The sequence below is a fragment of the Pezoporus wallicus genome, unplaced genomic scaffold (assembly GCF_028554395.1).
Source record: "Pezoporus wallicus isolate ANWC-B61680 ecotype Strahan unplaced genomic scaffold, APGP_CSIRO_Pwel_v1 contig_8341, whole genome shotgun sequence".
NCBI lineage: Eukaryota > Metazoa > Chordata > Aves > Psittaciformes > Psittacidae > Pezoporus > Pezoporus wallicus.
The window spans coordinates 1,033,095-1,050,862 of NW_026638083.1; the positions used below are offsets into that span (position 1 = coordinate 1,033,095).

Here is a 17,768-nt window from a genome sequence, read left to right on the forward strand (position 1 = left end):
CCAGCTCGATTTTGATTTTTTCCTTGATGAATGTTTCTTAGTCAACTTAACACAGCCTATTTGTTTATACTGAATTTTCACCCCTGACACAATCAGCCCTTAAAAATTTTCTAAGGCCGTTTTAACTGAAGCAAACGTCTCCTTGACAACAGGAAGGAAAAAAAACCCGAGAGGAACACCGAGTTTGCGGGACACACACCAAGTAAAGACCGCTGGACGCAATGCAATGCCACATTTTAGGATCCACCTGGAAGCAACAGGCACCAACCAAAGCAGCCGGGACACGGGGAGGGAAGCGAGTGCCCAGCCGGTAAAAGCAGCGGCGGTCCCGGAGGAGCCCAGCGCAGCCCGGGACCGGACGGTCCCGCCGCGGGAGTGAATTCCGGCGGCTCACGTATGCGCTCAGAGGGGTCCCGGTAACACTGCTGGCTTCACGGCAGGGAGGGGCCTGGGAGCAAGGTGGGTCACCCTAGTCCACCCATACGGAGCCGAGGGAGCTGGAAGAGACGGGACGGGCCCGGAGCTCCCCACATGCCCGGGACCCGGCCCGGGGACCCGGCAGCGCCCGGCCCTCTGCGGGCCGGGGCGGAATCACGGCCGCATTCGCACTGCCACCCGCGCCAATGCCGCGGCCCCGGCGGGCGGAGAGGACAGGGAGCGAGACGGAGACACGACCCGGGGGGCAAGGGAAGGGCACGCCGGTAACGAGGTGCAGGAGAGCCCCCACCTCCCGCACGCCGCTCGCCGGCCAGGGAACGGCGGTGAAGCCCCGGAACGGCGGAGGGACAGCGCCCGTACGCACGCACCTCGCAGGGACCGCCAGGCAGCGGCGGGGAGGGGCGGCCCGAGGGCGGAGGGACCGGGCGGACGGGACCCCGCCGGCAGCACAAGCCCCACCTACCCCAGCTGCCGCCGCCGCCTCCCGGTGCCGGGCCTGGGCCGCCGCCGCCGCTGCCGCCCACCACGTGACCGGGCGGAGGGGGCGGTGCCCCGCCGGGCGCTTCCGGGTGCGGGGCGGAGGGCGCCCGAGCGCTTCCGGCGGCCGAACAATGCGGTTCCGAGTCGCCGTCCTGGGCTGCGGTGGCGGCGCCTGTAGGTCCCGGCGGGCTGGCGGGACGCGGGCGGCTGCCCCCGAGCGGGGTCCGGAGCGGGCCGTGGCTCCTGCCGCTCCCGCCGCCGCCGCGGGCCGGGTTCGCAGAGCTGCCCGGCCCGGCCGAGGGCGCGGCGGGACGAGGGGCCGCCCGGGGGGAGCGGCTGGCGCCTGGGCCCGACCCGGCGCTGGGGCAGCGCGGCCGCAGGCCCGGGCGGCGGCTCACGGCGGCTCTCCTCCCCTCTCTAGGTCCGTAGCCGGAGGCCGCGGCGTGCGCTGCGGTGGGAGCGGCCGCGGGTGCCAGCGGGGGGACGCGGCCCGGCGCTGCAGGTACCCGCTTCTTTCTCTCTTTCCCAAGGGGCCGGGGCTGCTTCGCCTTTGGGCGCGGTTTTGAGGAGGGCTTAGGGTCATTTGATCGCTTTTTCCTCCTGGAGATCAGTAGGAGTGGGAACTGAACTTGAGTCGGGAGACTGGTGGCTCTACTTCATGTAGGCTCAGCAGAACTGGTTGTACTGCAGGACGGTGCTGCCTCTGCTTCCGAGCTCTCTGGGGTCCTTTGGTTCTGAAGGCTTCTGGAATCCTGTTGCAATGTTGTCATGCTGTACACTGGAAGAGATGCTTGATGGGCTGGAGTAGTGAGGAGGTCACACCTCCGACTGATGTCTGATCAGCAATCTGCAACAACCCTCCTTGTCAAGAATAGTCCTAAAAGTATTCCTCTGTGAACCTTTGTCATGTGAATTCATGTTTTCCTGTTGTACCCACGGAGCTGACATCTCACACCCCAAGAGAACAGTATCTGCTTTTATATATAATCTTCAAAGCTTCTGCTCAGGCTTCGTGTGGTGTTTGTAAGAGGTTTGAGGTGTCAGTTTTGCTTTGCTTTGTTACTTTTATCTCGCCAAATCTTGCATCATTTAGTGTCTGTGATTTCTCCACTTCCTGCAATCCCAGCTCTCTGGCAGGATTGCATGAGCAGTGTTTCATTGAGAATCAGTGTAGCCTCAGAAAAACTCTTAAAAGAACTGTTGAAGGTCAAAAGATTAATACTTGTTTGGTGGGAGAGCCACCGTTCTTCATTCCAAGTACTATCAAACAAGAACAAACTTCCTAGAGGAGTAATCTGTCAAAGAAGACAAGAAACAAAACTTTCTACATTGCCTTAGTATACAGAACAGGGATTCTAGAAGCACAATTCATGTTAAGAGGGGTGTTTGTATGTCTGGCAAGTGCAAAGTTCTGTCTCACCTTGAATCTATTTGAATCAATGAGAGCTCTTTAGGCATTAAAGGAAATCAGAATCCAAAAGCTAAAGGAATGTCATTGTTATTTAGTAAAGACAAAATCTCTGAGGAGTTTTAATGTGGAAGTAAAGCTTAACAAGAGCTAAGGCTGCTAAAACTACTGCCATGGCTTCCCTTTAAATTCCAAAGAGTGTGGTAAACATCTTAACTCTTTGGGATACAGCTTCTGGAGAATTCCTGCCATAGCTCCTCTACTTTATAGCCAAGCTGCATTAAATGAAAAAGAGGTGAAAGCTATTGTAAGGCGACATGTAAACTTGATTTCTTTTTCTTAACATGTCACACGGTTTAGTGTTTATTTAGGATGTAATATCTGATTAAACACACACTTTATATTATTGCTTTAGACCTGTCTAAGTTGCATTTTAGAAAATGAAAAAAGTTCTCACTTAGTGGTGTTTTTTTTCCTGCTGCTTTTCCTCAGGTGTGCCAAAATGTCAGAAAGATCAGATATTCTTCACTTCAAGTTTGACAACTACGGGGATTCAATGCTACAGAAAATGAACAAACTGAGGGAAGAAAACAAGTTTTGTGATGTCGTGGTTCATATAGATGATGTTGAAGTTCATGGGCATAAAATTGTATTTGCTGCTGGCTCTCCCTTTTTACGAGATCAGTTCTTACTGAATGACTCCAGAGAAGTCAAAATCTCTATACTGCAGAGTTCGGAAGTGGGGCGGCAGCTGCTCCTATCCTGTTACAGTGGCATTCTAGAGTTTCCCGAAATGGAGCTGGTAAACTACTTGACTGCTGCAAGCTTCCTGCAGATGAGCCACATCGTTGAACGATGTACACAGGCCCTCTGGAAGTTTATAAAACCGAAGCAGCCGTTGGAGAGTAAAGAGTGTGAACAGCAAAGCGACTCCTCTGAGCTGAAGGAACATCAAGGAGATGATGACTCTCTGCAGCAAGATTCACCTTGTATCCAACCTTCGGAAGACAGCATGGATATGGAGGATAGCGATATTCAGATCATCAAGGTGGAGTCCATTGGGGAGGTAACAGAAGTCAGAAATAAGAAGGATCAGAACCAGTTTATTTCTTCTGAACAAACTGCGTTGCATTCCTCGGAGCCGCAACACTTTCTTATCAACTCCACTGTTGAAAACAGAGCAAGTGAAATAGAGCAAAACCACCTCCACAACTATGCCCTCTCCTATGCTGGCAGTGATAACATCATTCTGGCCTCTAAAGATATGTTTGGGCCCAACAACCGAGGTATAGACAAAGGTCTCCAGTGGCACCATCAGTGTCCAAAGTGCACAAGAGTATTTCGGCATCTGGAAAACTATGCTAATCATTTAAAGATGCATAAACTATTTATGTGTCTGCTCTGTGGCAAGACATTCACTCAGAAGGGCAATCTCCACCGGCACATGAGAGTGCACGCAGGCATCAAACCTTTCCAATGTAAGATCTGTGGGAAAACGTTCTCTCAGAAATGTTCCTTACAGGACCATCTCAACTTGCACAGTGGGGACAAGCCCCACAAGTGTAACTACTGTGACATGGTGTTTGCGCATAAACCCGTTCTGAGGAAACACCTTAAACAGCTACACGGTAAAAATAGCTTTGACAATGCCAATGAAAGAAATGTTCAAGACATAACAGTGGACTTTGATACATTCACATGTAGCGCTGCTACAGACAGTAAGGTCTGTCAGCAAGCTGATGCAAGCCAGGTACTGGATGCAGGGAAGCTGCCTCAGGCTGTGCTTGGTTTAAGAAATGATAGTACCTGTGTCAATTGAGCAGTTAAAACCAGCCCTTTGCAGAGATCATGACTGAGGAGCAGGCAGCTGGTTTGGGCTCTTACCTAAGCTAGTGGTATGCCCTGAAAGGCAATGAATGGGTGGATGGATGGAAGGATGATGGCAGGTTGGATTGCAAAACCTGGCAGGTCTCCAGCCACCATTCTTAGTCTTACTTGATATTTTCTGTGAATAGCAATCTTCCTTCAGGTTTCTGTCTGCGTCTCTACTGTGGATTACGGGGTTAATTGTTTAATTTCTCAATGATTAGGAGACTCAAGACTAACACCTTTTGAAAGACTGTTGCTGTGGGCTGCCAGTAAACCATCTGCTGTACAGTTAGAGGACTCTGTGTCTGGGCAGGTGGAGGAGAGAGCAAAGAGGACAAGTCTATGAGATAACCCAATTTATTTTTTTTTAATCACTGGATAACTGAAAGCACTCCATATAGTTAAATTTAAAATTACCTCTTAAAATTCCCTTTCTCCGGTCTTATCTCCAGACCCCTACAATTGAAATGAAGTATTTTTGTGTCACTCTTTTGCCCTTTCTAAACTATTTCAAGGAAATTCTGCTGCCAGTCAATGCTATCTTAAAAGCTCTCAGGGTTTTTAACCTCAACATGCATTACGAAAAGATAAAACCCTAAATGATATGGCAGGGTTACCTGGTCATTGCATAGAACTGTTCAAAATGAGAAGAAATGGCAGCTCTGGGATGTGAGAGGCTGGTGTCTGGAGTGCAAGTGTGACCTATGTCTTACACTCTCATACTTGGGATTTTTAAAGGGCACTTAGCAGTGTATGTACTGACTGAGACAAGCTAAACACTTCAAAACTAAAAATGATCACTCATCTTCCATAAATTTTGCATCACGTAAACCACAACAGCTGTTAATTTTAGAGCAAAGCTGGAGTGGAGAAATACTGCTTTTTAACACTGTGAAAAGAAACTGTTTTCAAAGCTGCAAATGTATGAGAACTCCATGCCTTGCTTTTTTTTGTTCTTGTATATTTCTCCTTGATAGCTAATAAGGGCCACATGTCAGTTAACTTGAAAAAAAAGGAACAAAAATACTTGCCATAGGAATGTTAACAACAAAGTTAATATTTTTTTAAAGTGCCCTGCATAGTTCACGGCCACTAATGTTTTACAGAGCATAGAATGAGGTATAGGTAACACAATTTCCATAGGTTAATATAGCAGCTATAGCTGTACTCAGCAATACCTCTTGTATACCGCCTTAAACATCAAATGTAGCGGGAATGGCATGTTAATTGGGATTCTGGGATTATACCATATTACTTCTCAAAAGTGCCATGGAATTATCCGCATCCCAATCAGGCTGAAAGTAATTTATGAGGGACACCATTCCCAGTAGAACAGCACTCTATTACACTGAAGTGTAGCATAAACTAATAATGAAATGGCTGATCCTCTGTAGAGAACTGCTGTTTGTATTTGGAGTATTTCTTCCAATGCAGCTCTTTTCCACAAGGTTTGCATGAGGCTGAGATTATGCTTCCTACCTAAAAGTAGTACTGTTTGTGTGTCTGAATGACAGGGTGGGGGTGAAAGGCTGCTATTGTATGGTTAAAAATGCTAAACAGGTATGACCAAAGGTGTGTTAGAGCAAAAAATGGTTTGTATGTAATTATCAAAAGCTGGTCTTGATCTTCAGATCCATGTGTGTAAAAGCCAGGATTCCCTTACACAGGCATTACACTGATGGATGTTAATGTTGCAGAACGTTTTCAGAAACCCACATAGGTTCAAGTAGAAAAGCGAGGTGATTCTGTGAATCAGATTTTGCAGTTGTGTTCTTAAACTACTGTACTTGACTGTTACATGAACTGTTCCATGGACAGCTATGAAGTAAGCAATGGAAATGGAGTCAGGGCATTACGTCTTTCAAGTTGTAGCAGATATATTTAGTCCTAAAATCTATTTGGAACTTTCAAAAGGTTCAGGTTCCTGGGGCAGAAGGTTCGCATAGGAAGGGAAACTGTTTCTCCTCTTAAAGCCACCTGCTTTCAGAATTGTTTTGAGCTAAAACTGAAGGTGATGGTTGCAGGTGACATTTGCATTTTGTGTTCTGGCAGAATCTTCTGTACTGTGCAAACATTTTGATAATACATTACTCGCTATATGGAAATAAGCTATAGCACTAACATCAGAATGAAGATAGACGTGGAGAATAAGAGCTTGCAGAGCCAGGTCAACATGCTGTAAGGGATGAGTGAACAGCCTAACCAGATATGAATATGGATGTGGTAAAGAAAATGATCTTCTGCTAGAGAAAGGAGTAAAACTGTGCAAATGCTAGAAAAAGTGGCAGCAAAATGGATGGTATTGAAAGCTTTGTCTGGGAAGTTTGTTGGTTTTGTGGAATTATGAAGCTGTAATCCTACTGTAGAGAGACTACAGCTTGTTGAAGCTGATACGAAGAGACAAGGGGGTTTCGTAAGGAACAAAAAAATGATTTGGTCAAGATACGTAAGTTTTCAGTCCACCCTGTGCTGTGGCAATGTCAACATCTGAGAAGGCTGGGACTGCATTCACTGAAAAGGCTGCTTTGGGGTCATTTGGTGAGACCATGGCAGAAGTAAATAGGAAAAAGCAGAAATGCAGAAGACTGCTCCTTCAATGAAAATGGACACATCTGTTGGATGAACAGTGACTTCTTACTAATGTCTGTGCTTTTGGCCTGGCCAAAGGGTGCAGGCTTATAAACCTCAAAAAGGTTTATGCAGGAGATGGTTGTGTGACTCCAGAAGCACTGGAGATCTAAGAGGGCAGTACACTGATGACATGGTGCAGAGCACGCTGGTGGCAGAGTTCATGTAAAACTTGCCCCTATAAGAAATAGACAAGTGAAGAGTATAGGAGAGGTATTAGAGCAGAAAAATCTGGCTAATGCTTCTCTGAATTGCAGATGAAAATGGAGTGAGAATTATTTTAAATTAAATACACAGAGGCAGCTTGTTTTCTGTAGAATAAGGTGAACTTAATGGTCCATGTATGTAAAATGTTGTCTTCATCGCAATGTTCCAGTTAGTGAAAGACTAGATCCATTGGTTGTTGCTACTGATGCTGCATATTCAGACGAGGACTATGGCAGTTATCATATTCTGTGTGTTAATGTGTAGAATACTATTTGCTGGTAAGTGGATAGTCTCACAAGTTAATGTGCTGTACAACTTCCTGCATATTCTAAAAATAACTGAAGTCTATTACAGAAATATTTTAATAACTCCTTGAATATATTAGGTTTGGTTTTTTTTTTTATGTTGGCATTTAATTTATTTATTTTATATAGAAGAAGAAAACCTTAGAACTGTTAGGTTTACCAGTGGTTTAGGCTCACCACTTTTCCAAGTGGTGGTAGCTTGTGTAGCATGTGTTCCTGTGGCTTCTGGTGCAGCTGCAGAGCCTCCTGTATAGATCAGGGATGAGTATTTATTTTTCTTTTAGAAGACACGTTTTGCAAATTAGTAACTGATAAAGTTGAAGTGTCAGTCTTTTTTCTAACCTAGCTTTTTTGGCAAAACTTAGCTGCCCGCTGGACTTTTGATGGAGTAACTTCATTGTGTGGGGCTGATTTTGGTTCTGGAGTCATTGGGAGGAGTAAAGGCAAGGAGGGAGAATCGAGATGCGATACAAACTAAAACTGTTAAGAGAACTGTAAAGTCACGTTTAATCTTTATTTTTAAAGACAAAGAGGGGAACGCGGGTTGCCCTCCTGATGTGGTAAGGGTTGAGAAGGTAGAATGGACGTTTTTCCTTGGAGACTGTATAATCGAAGGACTGAGCATTAGCTACCTCTGCAGTGACTGGGCAAAAGTCTCATTCTACGCGTTGTTACCAAAGCAGGCGGTCGGTGGCTGTCGGTAGCTTCCTCCCCGCTCGGGGGCCGGGGCAAAGCCTGCTGCTCTGCCCGGCGCTGCGCCTTTCCCTCGGCCTGTTCTCGCTGATGGCGCCCGCCCCGGGGCGGGACGGAGCCCCCGGTCCGCTGCTGTCCGAGATGCCTTACAGGGGCGGCGGCCCGCGGAGCCCCGGGCCCGTACGTTGCTACCTCTACCGGACGTTTGGCGAGGCGCGCCCCGGTGTCGGCGCGGTGTCCCCCGGCGGCAGCCGCTGTAGCAGTGCCAACTCTCATAATAAACGTGCTGCTAACTCTGTCTCCCGCCGCCTCTCATTGCTCACCGCGGTAACGGTACCGGGCGGGGTGGGAGAACAAGAGGAAGGGGCGGGCGGACCGAAGAGCGCTGGGGCCGGTGCCGGAAGGGGCGGGTGGAGGAAGCGCTTCCGGCGCTCTGCGGTACCGCCGGCGGAGCACGCACCGGCTCGGGAAGCGGCCGGTGAGCAGGAGGGAAGGAGGGCGGGCGGCTCCGCGGAGCCCGTCAGCCGCCGCGGAGGAGAGCGGGGCCGCTAGCGGGGGTGGCCTGGGCTTGGCGGGACTCTCCGGTGGTTTCCCCTCAGGAGTAGCGCCATGGCAGCGGACTCGGAGGTGCTGCACTTCCAGTTCGAGCAGCAAGGGGATGCCGTGCTGCAGAAGATGAACCTCCTGCGGCAGCAGAACCTCTTCTGCGACGTCTCCATTTACATCAACGACACGGAGTTCCAGGGGCACAAGGTGATCTTCGCCGCCTGCTCCACCTTCATGCGGGATCAGTTCCTGCTCAATCAGTCCAGGCAGGTGCGGATCACCATCCTGCAGAGCGCCGAGGTGGGCAGAAAGCTCCTGCTCTCCTGTTACACCGGCGCTCTGGAAGTCAAAAAGAAGGAGCTGCTGAAATACCTCACTGCTGCCAGCTACCTCCAGATGGTTCACATTGTGGAGAAGTGTACTGAAGCTTTGTCGAAATACCTGGAGGTTGATGCTTCCATGGAGAACCAGGCTGCGGAGAGGTGCCATTCCTCAGATGCTGAACTGAGAAACGGGGATGAGGGTTTAGATAAAGACTGTGAAATAATTGAGATCTCTGAAGACAGCCCAGTGAATGTTGAGTACCCTGTGAAGCAGGAGACTGGGGACACCTTGCAGCCCATAGTGCAGAGCGTGATCTTGGAAAGGAAGGACCCCAAACCCTCGGAAATATCAACAGTTGAGATTGGATACAAGGATGAAGAAATCTGTATCTTCAGAATGGATTCTATGAATGTTGCAAATGTAGATAATGATAATTTTCCTCAGCCTTGCACTTCCTCTAAAACAAATTTGTATTTTCCAGAAACCCAGCACTGCTTGATAAATTCTACAGTTGAAAGCAGAAATACAGAAATGCCAGGAAATCACTTCCAGCCTTTAGTCAATGACAATCCAGAAGGAACTTATGGTGGGACAAACGGCTTCCAGAGCGTGGATGACTCCAGCAATTCATGGCGGCACCAGTGTCCAAAGTGTCCCAGGGGATTTCTGCACCTTGAGAACTATCTCAGACATCTGAAAATGCACAAACTCTTCTTGTGTTTGCAGTGTGGCAAAACATTTACACAGAAAAAGAACCTGAACAGACACATCCGGGGGCACATGGGCATCCGCCCATTCCAGTGCATGGTGTGCTTGAAGACCTTCACAGCCAAAAGTACACTCCAGGATCACCTGAACATACACAGTGGGGACAGGCCCTACAAGTGTCACTGCTGCGACATGGACTTCAAACACAAGTCTGCTCTTAAAAAACATTTAACTTCCGTTCATGGAAGGAGTAACAGTGAAAAACCAAACCTGGACACTATTACGACGGTTAAAATAGACTATGATTAATAGATGGGTGGGATTGTCCACAAAAAGCTCCTGCCTAGTGAAATTCTAGGTGAAATTCTAGATACGGATTCCTGGAGAGAAGCACAAACACGAGTGGTGGTCAAAAACATGCCTTGCAAGCAGCAAACTTGCCTGCTGCTTTAAGGTTCCTGTTGATGTAAGTGCGAAAAAGGTGTTTACTAGCCAAAAGCAAACTGCAAAATAGGGGAAATTATTTCATGCTTCTCTTCTATTATTCTAGTTGCATTCTGATTTCCTCCCCCAGTTATTCTTTGCACTCCCCTGTTTCAAGGGCAGGTGCTGACAATTTTTAATCTATTACCAATATTGCAGTAAACTGAACCCTGAGTGATGTTTGTGACCCATAGTGGCTAAGGAAAGGGGATGTTTGTATTTATTCAGTTAGTTGTTCCCACCCAGCTCATGTTACCATTTACAGTGAAATCGTCTCCTTCCTTGCCCAGACTTTGCGAGATCCTTCAACAGAAAGAAGGCATGTTTTCATACTCAAGTCTGTGATAATTAAGAAAGAACACAGAGCAAACAAAAGATAATCAAGCTTTCAAATCGCCTCTTGCAAATAGTGAATGGGTAAAAGAAAAACAGTGTTGCCTTGCAGTTCATTTTCAGCTGAAGAAGAAGGATTTGCTTTCAGTTTTATGAATGAGTTCTGAATTTTTCTAAACAACTTCTGACCTTTTTTTCCCTGTCATACCCGTTTTGCACCTATATTTGACTTATTCTGAATAAGTTATTTGTGTTTGTTGAGTTGTAACATTTGCCTTCATTTTTTTACAAGACACATATGCTCGTATGTAAAATGAAGCAGTGTGCTGATACATAATAGCAATTTCTACATTACTTTTAAAAAACAATCCTGTATATCTCATTAGGAATGGCTTAGACATAGAGGTCTTCTCATACTCCTAACTCTGTGATACAGTAAAATGGTAATGGTGTGTGTTTGGGTAGGTGTGTTTGTACTTTGTCAAAGGTTATTGCAGTTTTATCACCAGCATCCAAAGCCATATAATGCAGAATTCTTCATCCTGTACCTGTCTTTGACTGGTATATGTTTCTTCCACTTAATGTGATATGAATAAAGAGTCAATTCAGTTAATATGAGATAATGGTACTTACGTTAGATGCTCTCCAACTAAGAAGTGATGGTTTGTAATCCTGTCTGTATCACGAGGGTACCTGTTCCTTCAAGTGTTCCTTCCGGTTTCCGAAGGGTGCTTGTGACGTTCTTGCTCTGAATACAGAAGTCATAACCCAGCTGTTTGTAAAATCCAAGACAATAGTTTTTAATGTCAGTTAACAGGTTTTGGTTACTTTCTTCCCCTGTGTCTGTGAGTGCACCAGTTGTTTTGGGGTTCATCAGTTACATGAGCGGTTCAGTGTGTAGCTGTTCCATGTGACAGGCACACTCAGCTGTGCCAGCACTACTCCTGTCTTTATCTCTTGGAAATTCCAGCTGAAGAGTCCTAAAAATGTGTTTCATGAGGGGCTTTTTAAGCTCTTCATCTGGTATTATTAACACTTAAAAGTACGTATTAGTTGGGCTGCAGCAGAATTTGCAGGCCCCAGTTCATAGCAGGCCTTGCTGTGGTAAGCAGCATGTGTCTTCCTCAAAAGCCAGGTTGTCTGAACAGGCAATTCCTGTGTTTTGCTCCAAAAATCCACAAAAATGTCTGACTACATAGATAAAATCACCTGCTACATCCAGTACTTTAAGCAGAAGGCCCAACCTTTCACAATGTCTGCTATTATATTAAATAATTTCCTTTACTTCAGTGATTTTCAACTATAGGAATTATCATGACAATTAAGAGGTTTGGGAGTCATCTACAGTGCGACCGCCTAATGCTTTGCAATCAAAAATGCATTTTAGCACTGTGTTCTGTTTGCATTTATGAGTCTGTCACTACTTACAGCCTTTTGACCCTGTGGTTGGTATTTCCTTGCTTTTCACAGAATACCATTAATTTTTGGTTCCTAATTGCATATAAATTAAGTCTAATTTTAAAAGCATGCTGAGACCCGCACTTGCCATTACTATATTTACAGATGTTAACTTGGGTGTAGGTACAAGTTTGTATGTAGCTTTTCATTTGTGTCTGCAGACTTAGTTACTTAAAATAAACTCCTCCATCCTTGGAAGAGGTCATAAAACAAGGAAAAAGTTAACTTCCCTCCCCCCATCCCTTTTACATTGGGCTTCTATAACTGTAGTTCAGTAAATAAATGTATTGTGCATTCACGGGACAGATTTGGTTCAACTGTGCTGAAATTTGTTCCGTTAATACTTATTTTTGGCAGGTGTATGATTATCATTCAGAAGATCATGCCTTGGTTTTTGTTTGACTGGTTTTGATGGGCGCATACATAGGTATTTCCCTGTGTGTCCAAGGAGGAAACAGGCTGGTCTTTTGAAGTGCACCTTACATGGGAGCAGGAACATGCATTGTTTTGGTCTGCTGTTGTATTGCATGTAAACACGGGAGAGTTGTGTTGTGCGACGGGCCAACAGCATGTTCTGTTCAGTGGCTCGAGTGTTTTGGTGAGCTTTGTGAACAAAACCGGAGTGTGTGCACTTTCCCGTTAAAGGTGTTCCCTCTCCTTGTCCATCCATGTAACCACTCATCCTGTCATAGTACAATAAATGAAATACAAACAAGATGCCGTTTCAGAAATACATATGCTTTCTTCTAATCGCGGCTAAATAATTACCTGCGTACCTTGGTGTTTAGAATTTTGTTTGCTGTGGCGAGTTGTAAACAAAATACGTTGTTCAAGTCACGGTCATTTAGTAACGGGGTTTTCTGTCCTTCAGAAGAGTCAGGCTGACCTATTTCTTCTTATAGAACGCTTCCTCCGCAGCAGTCACAACTCTGCACCTCCTCGGCTCTGGTTAACGACCCTGGTTTGATCTTTGTGAGTGACCAGAGGAGCGAGGTGCCTGTTCTTGTGGTGAAGCACCAACCCGGCTCTTTCCCTCATGCCTGTCCTGAGGCGGCCTCACCCCGTGGTGGGCATCAGGGCAGCCGACCACCGCCAGAGACGTCCTCCAAGCCCCTCATCCCTCTTAGCGCTAATAATAATGCAGTTATTAATTAGTATATAAGATAAATGACCGACACTGTCAGTGAAAACCCAGCTCTTCAGCGCTGAGGCGCCACTCAGATGAGGCGCGCCACTCAGATGAGGCGCGCCACAAGGGGGCGCTGACAGCGGCGTCTCCCGCCCTTCCTCCTTTTTCCCCCGCCTCCCGGTGCCCTGCAGGGTCCCGGCGCTGCGGAATCCGGGCGGGGAGCGGGGCCTGGGCTCGCCCGCCGAGCGCGGCCTGTCAGCGCCGCCGCCCCGCTGCGGCGCGGGGGAGGGGGCTGCCGGCTGCTTTCCCCCCCCCCCGCTCCCCGCCGCCGCTAGGCCGCTGGGCCAGCCGGGGGCGCGGGGCAGCCATTTGGTGGTGGTGGCTCCGGAATGACGCCGGGCGCAGGTGCGCGGCCGGCGGCTGCTGACAGCGGCCTGGCGGAGGGGGGCGAGGGGAGCGGCTGGGCCGCTCTGCGCCCGCACCGGAGGGCTTGAGGCCGGGAGGTTCCCGGTTACGGCGCCGGCAGCACCAGGCGGCCTGTGCTGTGGTGTCCTCCGAAGAGTTGCACCGGCGTCCGCGGCGGCCCTGCTCAGGTGGAAATCTGCTTCGGGGTAATGGTGGAGGAGAGTCACGGTGGAAAACGGGCCTTGGGATTGCGCCTGTCATGTCATGTTTGAAGTGTTTTAGAAACCCAAAACAACTGATCCGGAAGAGCGTGTCTTGGCTCTGCTGGTGCGCAGAAAGCATAAGAGAGGGCAGCGGTGTGGTTGGAGAGTGATGAGCTCTCGGTTACAGGGCTCAGACTGGGGTGACACCCAAGTGAGGGTAAATAACGACAAAGTTTAAGCTGCCAGCCAAGGAAATTTCTGATTTCAGTCTGTTTTGCTTTAAGTGCAAACCTAGGGTTTGTCTGGGTTAAGTTATAGTTCCTGTAGCTCCTGTGATTGTTCTTTCATGCCCATTGCAGCTACATCAGAACGCTGAGGCAAAAATGAAACCCAGCCCTTCAGATGACAAGCGTGAAAAGGTGTAATTGGGGCAGAAAAGGTCTTGTTTTAAATAAAAACCAACAAGTACAACTGTAGCTCTTCTAAACTAAAATACTGCGATTTGACCTTTGCTCTGTGTTAAACATCTGTGGAAATTCTGGAAATTGGAGCTTCTGTTGCTTGTATAAATATTATTCCATGAAACACGGAATGCTTCATTTTTGTAATCAGATCACTTCCTAAGACCTGCGTGCCTTTCTAATGAGCTGCTTGGTTCTGCAATGTAAGCAAAGCTTTCCACAAGAACAGGTTTCTTATTAACTTCTGGTCCTGTCTTGTTTGAGGTCATGGCCATTTCTCTCCAAAATATTAAATTGCTGCAGTTCTAATGTCAGTGCTTGAGATAACTTGAAATTAAGCCCTCGTCTTGAGTATCGATCTCTTTCAGTTAAAGCATTGTTGGTTTACAGGAGATAGATTGTTTACAGCATCCAGAGGGTAACAGCTACTAGCGTTTGTCTTGTTAGGTGTACGTTGCTTTAGGTTTGATCAGGTTTTGCTTAGCTCTTAATGGAATGAACAGAAGCGATCTCACTGTCTGGACAATCCTAGTGAAAGGAAAAATCTATGTACATAGGCATGCTGAAGTATTCTATACACTCTAAGGCGGCTTTCTGACTCCTATGGGACCTTCTGTTTTCTCCCTTATATCTCAGAATGGAATTAGTATTTCATTAAAATGATTTGGAACGTGAGAATATGGAATATCTCCTTTGCAAAACATAGTTTCAAAAGAAAAAAACCTCACTGGGAGCTAAGCCATGGGTGAGGATCCTTATTCTCTGAAAATATTAATGGAGAGTAAGGAATCCCTCACTGATCTCCCCTTGAAGTAATTGTGTCAATATAGATCTGCTTAGAAAATTACTCCCTTTCTTTGCCTTCAGTGTAAGCTCAGCTTTGGTGGCAAAGGAAATGTTTCGTTTATTTGCCCTTCAGTTAGTCCTGAAAAGTCAATACCGTTACAGGAGCTGAACTGGTATCAGGCAAGGACAAGCTCTCCTTTCAGTGACACCTACGAAACACAAAAAAAGCCCACAGTGGCATTACATAAGTATACACGAAACTTAAAATCTAGTAACAGATTCCTGCTGGCAACACTTGGAACAGGAGAGAGCAGGTGTGAGCTGTTGGGGATACACTGACTCTAGTGTTGATGTGGGGGGGATTTACCTCTGAACCCAGTGAACTTGGGTGGTCGCTGAGCCACCGTGAACTTCAATTTGTGTTAGGGAACTGTGCCCCCATTCATAAGGATTTATTCTTCAGCCACATATTCTAAGGAGACAGAGTGGATCTGGGCTTTAATATTGTAGGAAGAAAGCAAGTGAAGCATCCTGTAGGTGATTTGGCATATATTTATATATTTGGCATACATAAATACATATGTTTGGACAGACATATATATTTAGGACAGGAGGAAATGGAATGAAGCTGCCTCGGGGAAGTTCAGACTGAACACTAGGAAAAAGCTCTTCACTGGCAGGGTGGCTGGTCCATGGAACAGGCTCCCCAGGGAAGTGGTCATGGCACCAAGCCTGTCAGAGTTCAAGGAATGTCTAGATGATGCACTTGGCCTTATGGTTTATATTTAGGTAGTCCTGAAAGGAGCAGGGTATTGGACTCAATGATCCTTATGGGTCCTTTCCAACTTGAGATATTCTGTGATTCTGGCATGTTACTAAGATTTCTTGATGATAACTTTTCTGTAATTTAAGCTGAAATAGTAGATACTCCGAGTAGTATTAATGTTTAGTGAAAATATCACATTGAAATACTGTCTTTAATGGTCATGAAAAATTCTACTTTGTATGTAGAATTTGCACGTGATATAGAGATTTATGTGTGACAGATATTATGGAATGTTAGAAATAAGCAAGTCTGCTCTGTAAAGAGGATTTATTTTCATTTCAGGCCGTCATAGCTGAATGATGCAAAGCTATTATGGGGTGGCCCTTTTCTAAGCTTTTAACGAAGCTAGGTTTTTAGAGCTGTTGATGGTGGCTGTTGAAGAGAAATGAGTAAAAGATTCTACCATTTCAGAGATTACGTGGACACTAAGTTTTTGACCCAGTCAGGATGTTTTCAGAACTACGTAACTTAGGAAGGAAGGTTTGAGCAAGCTACCTCCTTGTATTGCAAACAAATGATTAACCTGCATAAATGGAGATCACTTTAAAAAAGGGAAAGAAAATATCATGATCTCTGCAGTCAGCATTAGGAGCAAGTCAATATCAAGGACTAAAAATCAGTTGGATTCTGAGATTTAGGTGTAAATCCACAGTGAGATCGTACTTGGACTACCTTAATTTGTAAAAGTGATGCGTAATTTCACTAGTTTTTCAAGATTTTCCTTCATCTTTAGAGAAGAGTTTCCTTTGTTCAGTGACAGAATGATCCCATGTCACGTTCTAGTACAATCTCTGCTTATTAGACTTCCCTTTGCCTGTGTCCCACAAGGGACCTGATGGAGCAGGCCTGAGCAGCTCCCCCTTAGGTCTGCAAGAAGGCTGCTTCTGTTCAGACGTGGCTGCTGGTGGTACTGCTGCTTCTCTTTTTGCCTAGGCTAAGGGGGTAAGTGTGTTCAAGTTTTCAACCTTGAAAAGGAGTGAAACTTGTGTACATCACTTTTTGTACATGTCCTGACTCCAGGCAATGTGGAGCTCTGAAGGGGATTGATCCCTGCCTTGTGTTGAACCTGTTTCCCTTTGAAGAGAAGAAAGTGTTCGTAGGCTGAGCTCCATGCTCACCATGTTACGTAGGAACTGGGGCATGTAGCTGCTGAAGAGGCACCAAAATGTTTTGTTCCTTGCTGAAAGAACTATCCCTAGGTTGGAGTGAATAATTGATTAATAAATATGAACAAAAGGTCTTTAAAAATGAAGCAAAATCCAAGACGTCTGCTTGGGTAGCTGAAGATGAGGGCTGCGGTTGTCTTTGAATATTCAGTCCTTTCATGGATTAGCTTCAAGGGGAGGGACTGAACTTGCCCCATCTCTAAACATGTGTTTGCATTCTTCTCTGTAAGATGAAAACATGGGTGAAAAGTATTTAAAAGTAATTGAATTTGTGTATCTTAGTGTGGGTGAGAAATGAAACGGAATGGAGATGGAAGGCGACACCAGCATCACTAACTAAAGAAAACCTGTTCTCTATTTTGGTGTAGGGTTGTTGAACTCCTGAGGTCGGTAACGTCTGGTGTGGAGATTTCCTTCTAGTGTTAGGCCTGGATAAAAGGAAACTAAGATAAAGCATTGTCATGAGTTGCTAATTAGCCGGTGCAGGCAGTGTTCAGTCCAATGCTGGCTCAGTCTCCTGCTGTGAGGTTCTGAAACCTGTCCTTGCCTTGCTTAATGAATTGGTACCAAATTCAGGAGGCCCAGAGCCAGACATCTAACACTGCTCTTCACAGATCAAGCCCTTTGTGTTTAAAGGTTTGTTGGAATTCCTGCAGATATGTGTCGTGTCTACCTTCCAAATAGCCCCTTATTATATTTGAACAAAATGTGATATTTGTTGGCTGGTGCTGTGTGCTGATAGATCAGAGAAGCAGACAGACAGTAACTGCTGAGCCTGGTGCTGTGGCCTTTCCCGAGAAGTGTGAATTGGAAGTTTTTCCAGATACCAATTTTCATGGAATGTATGCAGATTTCAGACATCATGCAACTCAAATCACATCTGCTCAAAAGTGGTCCAGGGGTCCTGAGGTT

General features: G+C 46.3%; 3 protein-coding genes across 5 annotated transcripts in view; 2 read left to right on the forward strand and 1 right to left on the reverse strand.

The window, feature by feature from the left end:
- Positions 1 to 964, reverse strand: part of RABGAP1 (RAB GTPase activating protein 1) — a 68,883-nt gene extending 67,919 nt beyond the window's left edge. The window contains exon 1 of one of the 2 annotated variants that reach the window (XM_057409019.1): positions 807 to 964. The gene's annotated coding sequence lies outside the window, so the exon portion shown is untranslated. The remainder of the gene's footprint in view (positions 1 to 806) is intronic. The other variant, XM_057409020.1, reaches the window with a different exon arrangement.
- ZBTB26 (zinc finger and BTB domain containing 26) lies at positions 281 to 8,328 on the forward strand. Of its 2 annotated transcripts, XM_057409023.1 has the most exons (3): positions 989 to 1,092; positions 1,340 to 1,420; positions 2,819 to 8,328. In XM_057409023.1, the coding sequence occupies exon 3, from the start codon at positions 2,829 to 2,831 to the stop codon at positions 4,143 to 4,145; it is 1,317 nt and encodes a 438-aa protein (XP_057265006.1). In that variant the 5' UTR covers positions 989 to 1,092; positions 1,340 to 1,420; positions 2,819 to 2,828; the 3' UTR covers positions 4,146 to 8,328. The 2 variants fall into 2 exon arrangements, with proteins under 2 accessions (XP_057265007.1, XP_057265006.1); XM_057409024.1 differs by lacking the exons at positions 989 to 1,092; positions 1,340 to 1,420 and adding an exon at positions 281 to 394.
- Positions 8,329 to 8,581: 253 nt separating this feature from the next.
- Positions 8,582 to 10,697, forward strand: ZBTB6 (zinc finger and BTB domain containing 6). The gene has a single exon (XM_057409025.1). It carries the CDS (start codon positions 8,638 to 8,640, stop codon positions 9,913 to 9,915), a length of 1,278 nt encoding a protein of 425 aa, XP_057265008.1. The 5' UTR covers positions 8,582 to 8,637; the 3' UTR covers positions 9,916 to 10,697.
- Positions 10,698 to 17,768: the final 7,071 nt, after the last annotated feature.